This window comes from Ictalurus punctatus, chromosome 2 (genome assembly GCF_001660625.3).
Source record: "Ictalurus punctatus breed USDA103 chromosome 2, Coco_2.0, whole genome shotgun sequence".
Classification (NCBI taxonomy): Eukaryota; Metazoa; Chordata; class Actinopteri; order Siluriformes; family Ictaluridae; genus Ictalurus; species Ictalurus punctatus.
Genome location: NC_030417.2, coordinates 8725279 through 8737663, shown reverse-complemented (window position 1 = coordinate 8737663; position 12385 = coordinate 8725279). Strand labels below are relative to the sequence as shown.

The 12385-nt window shown below is 35.6% G+C and overlaps 2 protein-coding genes across 2 annotated transcripts; one reads left to right on the top strand and one right to left on the bottom strand.

Annotated features, from left to right (window-relative positions):
- Positions 1-880: 880 nt before the first annotated feature.
- abracl (ABRA C-terminal like) lies at positions 881-5761 on the bottom strand. Its single transcript, XM_017493838.3, has 3 exons — positions 5630-5761; positions 4973-5045; positions 881-1752 (listed from the first exon to the last, which is right to left on the bottom strand). Exons 2-3 carry the CDS (start codon positions 5031-5033, stop codon positions 1568-1570), a joined length of 246 nt encoding a protein of 81 aa, XP_017349327.1. The 5' UTR covers positions 5034-5045; positions 5630-5761; the 3' UTR covers positions 881-1567.
- Positions 5762-9742: 3981 nt separating this feature from the next.
- On the top strand, positions 9743-12331 carry ptrhd1 (peptidyl-tRNA hydrolase domain containing 1). The gene is made up of 2 exons (XM_017493828.3): positions 9743-9990; positions 11937-12331. The coding sequence occupies exons 1-2, from the start codon at positions 9778-9780 to the stop codon at positions 12105-12107; spliced, it is 384 nt and encodes a 127-aa protein (XP_017349317.1). The 5' UTR covers positions 9743-9777; the 3' UTR covers positions 12108-12331.
- The last annotated feature ends 54 nt before the right edge of the window (positions 12332-12385 follow it).

Here is a 12385-nt window from a genome sequence, read left to right as displayed (position 1 = left end):
CAAAAGAATAATGTGAGGCATTTTATGGCTTTTTTAGATTTTCCAATTTACCAAAATATCGTTTGACCTATGACATAACAAAAACAAAACAAAATAGTTTCATAAATGTGATTGTTGAAGTCTAATATCTAATATCTAATGGGTAGTTGAGTCTTTGAGCCAATGACATGGTTAGATTCTGAATGTCTCAGGGCTGATGCTGAAATGGCATCCAACACTTCATAATTTTACAAAAACTGACATCCAGAGGCATAAAATAATTGTTTTTGATGATCCATACTGTAGATTCTAAATGGGATTAAAGTCAGGTTAAAATGCTTGCCACTCCATCAGACGGCCATTTTTAATAAAGATTTATTATTTATCTAGTTAAGTATAGTCTGATCTAACCCTGAACTAAACTTCTGTTTCATATTTGTGGATCACTATTTTTTATTTTTAACCATGGCAAATCGTGGTAACAGATGTGAAATGTGTAATTTATTCCTCAATATACCAAACAGTAGGTCTTTTTACAGTGTTAGTGTTTATGTATTGCACATGCCATCTACTGATTTCTCTAATTTGTACATTACATACAGTATTATAGGGATATTATAGTAATGTAATGGAGCAGAGGAACATGCAAAATGCGTAGCTATTAGTTCAAACCTGTCACATCGTCTTTGCTTCACTACTTACTTACAGCTACTATGTGAAAGGACACCTGAAGATAACCTTCCTCATCCTTCATATACCCCATTACCCCAGAGTCACATGGAGCAACAGTGTGGTTCAACTGTTCGTTTATAGCTGCACATATCTTGATAACTAACCCATGAACAGCAGTAATTGTTATGTTTTACACAGAGAGTTTTTCTTAAGACAAAAACACAAGCTATTTGACCAAGCAGAGCAGTTTATTATGAATTAAACTAGCAGCCAAAAATAATATTTATGCCTGAGAAGATACTTGTACAGTACAGTAATGTGTATAAAAATGTGTGCTATAATCTTGCTGTAAAGCATTTCCCAAAGTATAAAGGTTCAAGTTTCAATTTTCTATGTTGAAAAAGAAATTTCTCATAAATGTCTACATCATGTAAAAGACAAATAATCTACTAATCATTTGGCACAAATAAACCTGATTCACAGTAATACAGTAGTACTGCACTGGGACGTCCTTGGCTGTGTCTTTTAACAACTACTCATTACAGAACAACATCCAAGAAGAATTTATGTTGATATCAAGTCTCCCAAGAGCTTAATCTTGTTAACAAAATTCTATACAAGATTGACATGTGAAGAAAACATAATATAATACATTTTGTTTTGCAGTCCCATAATTAAAGGGTTAGTCCACAGGAGGTTGAGATTGAGACATACTGTAACTATGATATGGTAGTGGCATTGGTCATTTTAAAGCAGAATGTTTGGTCAAAAAGCACTTACTCCCCTCAGCAAAACCCCAATTATAAAAGTATACAAAGAAGATAAATTCATGAGTGGGTTTGCTTACTCACTGTAGGACTAAGATCTTAGAGGGGAAATGTTTTTACTTGACTAAAGGGCACTTTGTCAGGTCAGTTCACTCCTGCAGTAGTATAACATCAACATTGTCATGAACTCCTTGCAGTAAGAGTTCGCCCTGAAACGTGATGACCTTCTTTCGCTTGGCTGCTTTCAGTGTCCCGACGAGCGCCTCGAAGAGGTTGGCACACTTGTCATCGTTGAACAGGACGCCAAATTTGACGCTGATTTTACCATCTGCATCTGTAAAATAGATGAGGAGTGGTTATTAATAATATAAATCTGAGCTGATTGTGTTTATCAGAAACACCAGTAGCAGTCAATAGGCTTTATAATACACAAATATTTTGATGAGTTTATACTTATTGAGTATAACAAGCTCAGCTGTACTACACTTTATACTTTCTACGTTTATTCCAGTCAACTTTTAAGTCAAGTAGCTTTTATAGTGATCATATACAGCTGGTACAGTACACAGTGAGAGGAAACATCATTCCTCCAGGACCATGGTGCTCCATAAGACATACACAGAACTACATGAGACTACACAAACATACACAGGAATAGATAAAGTGCATGTGCAACAGCACAAGACAGTACAAATTTATTAAAAACGGGACAATATGCATAGTAAAGGACAGTGCAGCGCTGACCAGTACACAGCTGTAGTGTGGATAAAGTGCCACATAACAGGTTGTGCAAAAAGATGTAACAATATAATAGTAAAATGGTATAAAGGTAAACATAACATACTATGACACTATGTATTTACTGTGATAAATACAGTGTTAGCAGTAAGAATGCAGGTAGGTCAATACAGTATTTTGTGCACAATGTTTTGACAGCAATTTAAGAAAGAGATCAAGGTTAAATGGAAAAGCTGACCTCACTGGGACAATTAATCACTGCATTTCTACACAGACACAAAAGATGCCCTACCTGGAGCTCTTAAATCCGAGAAACATGTTACCAACAAATATGACATATTGCTGAAACTACATACAGCTGAGTTTATAAATTTACCTACCCCTTTCAGAATTTGCAAAATGTTAATAATTTTACATAAATAAGAAGGATCTATAAAATTGCATTTTTATTTTTTCTAGTGCTGCCCTGAATAAGCTATTTCAAATAACAGATGTTTACATATTCCACAAGACATGATGATAACTGAATTTACACAAATGAACCAGGTCAAAAGTTTACATACACTTGATTCTTGATACTGTGTGTTGTTATCTGGATGATCCACGACTGTTTTTATGTTTTGTGATAGTTGTTCATGAGTCCCTTGTTTGAGAGCCATCTTTTCATACTGAGGACAACTGAGGGACTCGTACACAACTATTACACAAAGTGCAATGGTTCACTGATCCTCAAGAAGGCAACAGCCAGGGGGTGTAAACTTTTGAACAGGATGATCGGTGTAAATTATTATTTTGTCTTCTGGGAAACAGTAGACAAAAGGGCAGTATTAAATAAAAAACAAAATGCTATTTTTATTATCCCTCTTTTTATTATTATTATTATTATCATCATCGTGCAGATTCTGAAAGGGGTAAATTTATGAGCACAAGTGTATATCCTAAGTCTGTGCGTGTGTTGTAATATTTAAGAGAAACAGATTAATTAGGGACTACACATACTAAGATTTTCAGAGCAAGTGATACAGTAGAAAACATTGCTAAAAGTAAATCTGTGTGTGGCTTTTCCGTTTTTTTTTGCTACATATTTCCCACTGTTTATTTCCTAAAAACCTAAACTTCATTTCAGGCAGAATCCACAAGCATCACAGAACATAATTAGTCCTGGCTAAACTGGTTACTGATGCACTGCTTACCTCAGATTGTGGGTATGTTTGTTTTGATACTATTAGATTTGAGTGCTGCATTTAAAATATCATGGTGAATAGTTTTAAAAGCCTCTCATGTCGCCTTCAAACCTACTACTGGTTTTTATTTTGAGACGCAGCTCATGACAATCATGACAACAGCGGAGAATTTTAAGCGAAAAACAGATTGTGAGTATGTTTAACGTCGGCATGCATAAAATCACTAAACATTGTACAGTTCAACTTGGAAACCTGATGAACAGGGAATTTTGGCTCTTACGTGCACGTAGGAATCACAGCAAGTGTTTGAACAATGTCACGCCTTTTGCCTCTGCTTCTGTACGCACACCCAAAATCACGTGTCAGGTAAAAAAAACAGATTCCTCTTCTTCGTATCGGGCCAGATTACTTTCCTATAACACAACAACACTTCCCACTAGACTGGTGAGTGAGTCTGATGAATATTGCTTTGGTTTTCAGTCACTAATGTTACAGATATGTAATTTACTGACATCATAAAATGCTCAAATGTTACAGTATATATTGTATATTGTCATATATTGTAAAGCAGAAATTTTTTAAAATGTACAGTGGTCAAGGTTTGGGATGGCAGAAAATGCATCATGTCCATTTGGGGTCTTTTGGCCAAAAAAAATTGGGAACAGTTTAGCCGTTGCGTAACTAACTGATCTTGTGAAACAGTATCCTGAAGCAGGCCTGCTGTTAATCCTGAGGATCATTTCCAGCTCAGCTGGTGGAAGATATTTTACTTACACTGCCAGATAACATTAGGAATGCTAACTCAATAATTGTTTTTAAAGCCAGATTAAAATCATACTTGTTTGGCCTGGACTACTTCTATTTATATAATATTTTATTCATACATTATTTAACATGATTTAAAGTCATTTTAGTCTTGTATTGTCAACAACGGTGACTGAGTTTCCACCAATTGACTAGAAACAAGTGAAAGGAAGACCAGAAGGAGCCTCAGCTAACCACGAGCACTAGTTTGTGCTGGTGTTCAGAAGAGCGATATGGGAGTGGTAGCACAATGCTCTGTACGCTGTAGCATTACAGTTTCCCTTCACTGGAACTAAGAGGCCAAAACCTATTCCAGCATGACGCAAAGTGCACAAAGCGAACTCCATGAAGACATGGTGTGTTAAGGTTGGAAGAAGGTAGAAGAACTCAAGTGTCCTGCACATAGCCCTGACCTCAACCCCACTGAACACCTTTGGGATGAACTGGAGCCTCCTCACCCAACATCAGTGTCTGACCTCATCCCCACTAATGCTCTTGCAGCTGGATGAACACAAATCCCCACAGCCACACCCCAAAATCTAGTGAAAGCCTTCTCAGAAGAGTGGAACGCATTATAAGAGCAACCTACTCTGGCACTTTGCTTTTCTAAAACTCAATTAAAAGATCTTGTATGGTAGCAATACTTGTATTGTTCCCCACTTGATATATCGCTTTGCTTATATTTCCTCATTTGTAAGTCGCTTTGGATAAAAGTGTCTGGGAATTAATAAATGTAACTCCAGAAAGGACGCATATGGGTGTGATGGTCAGGGGTGCACATACTTTTGGCCATGTATTGTAAAACAAGGATCATCAGGATATACTTACTTTTGCTGCCAAGTCTGTGAATCTCATTCACAAGGAGTGTAACTTCATGATCCACGTTCATTTTTATTTCCCACTAAAACAGAAAATGCATTTTAGCAGATTTACCAAAATCAGGCCTGTTTGTGCTTAAAAGGTATCATTTGCAAAAATGAATAACTCATATTTTTAATCATTCTTGATTAAATACATACATACATACATACATACATACATACATACATACATACATACATACATAAATCCAGTCTACAGGCTGTGTTTGATTTGGCTGTAAATGCTATAAAGCTGTAAACTGTAGGAGTCATTGTGCCGGGTCACACGCACATGATCACTGGGCTGCTTTAGCCTGTACCCGGAAGTAACTCCGGTTTAAATACAATACAATACAATACAATACAAAAACAACACTAAACTAAACTAATGAATTAAAAATTAGAAAGAAACAACATTATCTTTCGTACAACTGTATTAACGACATGAGCACGCGCTGTTTATCTGCAGCTCTAAGCAGGTAAATACCGGCTGTAGTTGCGCACGCGCGCGTACACACATACACATACAATAAAACGTGTATTAATACAATTCTCTCTCTACCTCTCACTCTTACACACTATGGAACTGATATTACTGGAGAAGTGTAAACCCTCTCTAACTTACCGAGACGGAGATCACTGATTGACTACTGACTGCTACTGAAGCTCTGTGACTCAGTGTTCAAGTGAAAAACACCATAAATGGAGCTCCATAGATTCTGGAGCTGGTGGTGACGTCACACACACACACACACACACACACACACACACACACACACACACACACTATATATATATATATATATATATATATATATATATATATATATATATATATATATATATATATATATATATATATATACAGGATCATGTCACAAATAAGAATAAATTTAGCAAAATTACTCATAACGTAACATTCTGAAGGTGGATTAATTGATTAATTAAAATGTCATTATTGAAGTAGTATGACTGTTTTGTAGGTAACCCTTGTTGTAGTTCTTTTGTAAGTCATTTTATTATTATTACTGATGTTGTTATTCTTATATATATATATATATATATATATATATATATATATATATATATATATATATATATATATATATATAAAATCTTTGAAGATATTCACATTCTTGTTTGTCTCTGTTTAATTTTAATATCTGTATATGCAGTGATAAGATGGATGCAATGAAAGAGGAAAAAGGTGAATCATACAGCTGCTATAGTAGTAGTAGTAGGAGTACTAGTAGTAGTAATAATAATAATAATAATAATAATAATAATAATAATAATAATCATAAGTATTGTACATTTATTTTAGATTATGTCAGTAGCTTCCCCCACGTGCAGTGGATGACTTTGGCCACTAGATGCCACAATCTGTGTGGGCTACAAGCAAATGTCTCTTTTGACATTTGTGTTCATTCAGCTAAAGAGCATCAGTGAGATCAATTTGACAAGCACAGTAACACATCTCACTTCTTCATGGGTCATTATGCTGAATAAAAGTAATTTATTTACTTTTTATCTAAAAGAGAGCATGTTTGACTCGCTGAAAAACAATATTGGCCAAATCACCTTTTTGTCTCAGAAGCCACATGACTGTTTGATAGTCAGTCCTGTGTATTTCCATACTGTACATTTTTTAAACGCTGTCTTGCAAATTAAATGCCAAAATTTATGTTGAGTGCCTTAAACTTCTCCTCTCCTTCTATAGAGAGTTGATATTGTTAAAATTATTTCCTCATTGTTTTAGTCCCAGCTGAAGAGAAGCAGATCTATAGTATGATGCTGCCACTACCATGCTTCGTCATGGCTGTGGTGTTCTTTGGCTGATAAGCTGTCTTGTTTTCATGGCAAACATATCTTTTAGAATTATGCCTACAAAGTTCTACCTTGGCCTCCTCAGACCATAAGACATTTTGCCACCTGGTTTAAATTTTTCTTATGAGAAAGGGTTTCTTTCTAGGCACCCTACCCCATAGCCCAGATATGTGAAGAATATGAGAGATTGTTGTCATATGCAGGGATTGACCAGTACTTGGTAGATGTTCCTGCGGCACTTTAATGTTGCTGGTGCCAGTTTTGGAGAGACGTCCTGTTTTTCCACAGTGATGACAGGTTGTGTGTATCCAACCCCATACAACATCCAACTTTCTGTAAAAGGTAAGGCATTACAAATAGAAATTTGTTTTAAACTATCCAAACCTAAACTTATGGACTATCCTACACTGAGTGAACTAGGTTTACCTCAAGAATGTTGTAGCGCTGAGTATCACAGAAGTCCCTCACACCAATCTCAGTGTCCATGTACCAACCATTGAAAGGACATGCTGTGAACTCAAGTCCACCAATCTCCAGCAACATATTGGCCACTGCAGGCAGTGCACACCATCTGAGGTTCAGATCTTTGAACCACTTATGCCTGTAGAATAACCAACCAGTTTTAATATGTGGCTGTAAGATCAGAGCCTAAACTACTGTATGTTCATTTGTATCTACCATATTAACACATACGTATACATATCCTTTACCAAAGACACAGAGTACACATCACTTACTGTGGGTGCTCCATTTCATCCTCCAGTATCAACTCCGGGGGAATTTCAAATAGTTCAGGATCTTTCCCATTGGCCTGCAAGATCAGTGGCAGCACATCAAAGGATCCGGGTGATGTCACTGTGGCATCTCATTTTCTCCACTTGTTGATGATGGCCTTCACAGTACTCCATGCTACATCTAATGTTTTATAAAGAATTCTGTACTATTCTCCTAATTAGTATGTTTCAACAGTGAGATCCTATATATGCTTTGTAAGCTCTTTGTGGACCATGGCTGTTGGATAAAACTAAGATAAAAGTTGGATAAAACTAAGAAGAATTAATATTCTTTATTTGGGGTTAATCAGAATCACGTCGTTGATGACAGCTGTATGATAATTACTGAATATTAGTTTGAATGTGATTGGTAAATTCTGAACACAGTCACATGACCCATTATAAAAGGGTGTGTATACTTATGAAATAAGCTACTGTAAGTTTCCATAACATGTATTTCAAGAAAAACTTCCCAATTTATTTCAGCATCAGCATATTCTAATATTGTATGAATACAGCAGACTCTGTAAAAATTAATACATACTTTAGGACATTAAACCTGAGTAACATTCTATAATTAATTTTTACAGCAATAACAACAACTACAGAATTTAGAAAATATTCCATATATTAGATTTACAAAATTATTAGAATTATGTATTAGAACATATTTTTGCAAATGAATATCCAATCTTTTCTAAAATTCAATATGAACAGATTACGTAAATGTCACTAAAAAGTGAGTAACATTTTTATTATTTATTTCTTGCAGTAACAACATAACCCAGAATTTAAAAAAATAAACATCAACATCAATCTCTTAAATGATGTGAACACAACACACAGAGTAAAAATGTCATATTCAGTAGGAGGCATAAATAACATTCCATATCTCTACCTTATTCCCAAGCTTATTTAGATATTTAATTAAAAAAAAATATATGTACATAAAATCCATCAATAAATCATTTAAACAGAGTTGTGGGCTGTTTCATGCATCTATTCATGTAACCATTATATTCCTTCATTTTTCCTGTCTCCACTTATTGCATGTTAACTCTGTCCCAGTTAACTTGAAACACACTTCTCCTTTTTCACATGCTTTATTAACTGTAGTCTCCTCATGCTTAATGAAATATTACATATTTATATAAAAACATGCAACTACGTATGTCAGTTTAGCACTTTTTCATCAACATTAATCAGCCATGGTTTTAGAAATGATCATGTTGTGCGACCGTGTTTTTCCCTACAAATGTTTCCTTAATATGCTTAAGATTTTGGCAAAGTATTAGAAGTACAGCAACATCTGTAGAAAAACATGCATGGATTATTTATAAAATTTTGAAGTCATTAACTTATATTTATGTACTTTGTGTGTACTGCTTCCCTGTTCTTACACTTTACAGACTTGATTAAAAACTGTGTAAGGTGTTTCAACTTGAATGTACTTGGTTAATATTTGAGCCCCAGAGTTAAGATGTTTCTATTTAAAATTTTATTACTGCATTTATTGGTTATGCCGCATGATGGGTGATCACACCAAATGATGAGGACCCTGTTTATGGTTTAAAAAAGTGAATACACAATAAATCTGGTGTGAAAGTTCATAAACAAACATTTGATAAAACATTGAAATGTTTTTTTTTATTTTAAAATAATAAGCGCATTGCATGTTAAAAGTCTAACACAGCCTCAACAAATCTATCGTATTGTATATCAGTCTAAAAAGTAATCTGTTTAATTCTCAGGGATAGAGAGAAATTGGGAAATGGTCATGTAAAAATTAATTATGAATGTAAAACCCACACATTGTAGCATTAAAATGGTCATGGGGAAGGTGAATATAGGCACTTTAACATGCTATAAATATTCTACTAATCATCTAATTAGAAAAACAAAACATACTTCAAAGAAGTAATAAATAGTCAGGGTCCAAGCCAAATTTCACTCATTTCTTCCAGAAGAGCAGGACTACAGCACCTGTTTTGGAGAACATTGTCAATAAAAAAAAAGCAAAGACGACTCTTTTTTTTTTTTTTTTATTAATGGATGGATGTTCTGTAGACTCTGCTGGTTCTGTGTATAAATCTGTACATTTTTGTATCATGTTGAAGTGTAACTCGGAAGCTAAACTGCACGGCCAGCGCGTCATTTCCGGTACTGTACGAAAATGGCGGCTCCGAGTAGCGGCAGTACCTCTAAGCGCCTGGTGCAGTATGTTGTAGTTCGGTCGGATTTGATACGTGCCTTGTCGTGGCCTTTAGGAGCGGTTATCACGCAGGCCTGTCACGCAGCTACCGCCGCCATTCACTTGAACTACAGCGACCCGGACACGCAGGAATACCTGTCTGACCTGGACAACATGCACAAAGTGGTGCTGCAGGTGTGTGAGCCGCTATTATTATTATTATTATTATTATTATTATTATTATTATTATGTAAATGACGTTTTAGGGCTACTGTTTGAAAAATACAAGATTTCGAGGGAAAATAATGTCATAATACAATAACAAAACGGGGTATAATAAAAGTGAAGCTAAAATGTTTCTGACGCCCCCTTGTGGCTGCCTGCAGTACAGCTTTTAACCCCGCCCACTCCCACGCTAGTGAAAATGAAAGGGGCCAAAGTTACATCTTAACTACATAGTCTTCCGTCATTTTAACAAGCTCAGTTCACCCTGATATCTCCTCATATATATATATATATATATATATATATATATATATATATATATATATATATATATATATATATATATATATATATATATATATATATATATAGCGATAAATACATTTATATAGTTTTTTGGTGGTAAATAAAAGGGTGTGGTTGATGAGGTGATTTGACAGTTTTGGACCTTTTGATGTCTGAACTAGCTCATTATACTGATATTATAAATAGCAAACCAGCATGAGTAAACAAAGTGATGGCATTAACCAAAGCAGCTAACACTAGCCAAATTTCATAATAATTTACTACTGTATAACCTTAGCTAACACTGGAAGTAGTTTGGTAAGATTAGACAGTCTCTCCTTTTTAAATAATCTCCATTCAGATAAGGAGCTTACTTCAGGTATCAGAGCCAGATGATCATCATGGAGAGCAGTGATTTTATTCCCTCTGAATATACACTCACCATCCACTTTATTAGGAACACCTGTACACTCATGCAGTTATCTAATCAGCCAATCATGTGGCTGCAATGCAATGTATAATTATTTATTTTAAATCATACAGATACATGTCAAAAGCTTCAGTTAATTTTCACATCAAGTCACATGATGTTGATCAGAATGAAGAAAAAGTCTGATCTCTGTGGCATGGTTGTTGGTGGATGAGCTACAACAGCAGAAGACCACATCAGGTTCCACGCCGGTCATCATGGGCACAGACTCACCCAAACTGGACAGCTGAAGATTAGAAAACAAAAACCACTTGGTCTTTTTAGTCTTCAGTGAGTCTGTGCCCATGATAAGCTCAGATTCATTTTCTTGGATGACAGGAGTGAAACCTCATGTGCCCTTCTGCTGTTGTAGCTCATCCACCTCAAGGTTCGCAGTTTTGTGTATGGTGAGATGTTTTCTGCTCACCACGGTTGTAAAAAGTGATCATATGTATTTCTTATAGACTTCCTGTCGGCTCAGACCAGTCTGATCATTGTCCTCATATTTCTCTCATCAGCAAGGTGTTTCAGCCTAGAGACCCTTCAGGATGCTCACAGGTTATTTTTTCCCCTGCACCATTCTGTGTAATTTTTAGTGACTGTTGTGTGTGAAAATCCCAGGAGATCAGCAGTTTCTGAAATGTTCAAACTAGCCCATGTGGTACCATCTAGTCACAGAGAATGCACTTTTTTCTTCATTCTGATGTTTGATGTGAACATGAAGCTCTTGACCGGTATTTGAATTATTTTTATGCACTGTGCTGCTGCCATGTGATTCGCTGATTACATAACTGCATAAATTTACCCGTGTTTCTAATAAAGTGGATGTTGAGTGTAAATGTTGCTGCTGTTTATCAGTATATTTCAGTTATATAGACCTTAGAATCGCTACTTACACATTACTGTGATTAAAATGAGATGTGCACGGTTGTGTCGTAGGATTATGACTTTATTCTCAAAATCCTCTATTTTTCTTTCTTATTTATATTTCTGCACCAACACACGAAGTGTGTAATTTCGTGAGACACTGAAGGCAGATCTACTCTGCATTGTTGCATGCTGATAATAAAATGAGCAAACAGCACAGCAGTGCTGATGTTAATCAACATCAGTAAACAACATTCTGTAACATTTCATTCACAAGCCCTGTTTGGTGGTTTAGGCAGCCGATGAAGCGAGTCTGACCCATTTATCCACAACGCTCAGTGAAAATGGTGTCGCGCACAAGCTGTGGACGGAGCAGCCGGAGAACTTTCCCACCTGCTTGGCCCTGAAGCCTTACCCGAAGGAAACCGTACAGCACTTTCTGAAAAAGTTCAAGCTTTTTAAATGAGTGGAAGGGACATGGTTTCATTTCTTTACAGATGTACAGAACATTAAAAAAAAATTCTCACTGTATGTTGGTTTGAATACATACTGCAGACATGTGTAGCACAATAACAAAAACACCAGGTCCAGACTTATGAATGAACGAGGAAAACGTTTTAGACTTCCTGTCCAAGCTTGTGTTTCCTGTGTGTTCCTAGAGGAGACAGGTTTTTTTTTTTTTTTTTTTTTTTTTAAAGAAAAATAAACATACTGAATGATATGAAGCAGGACAGGATCAGAATG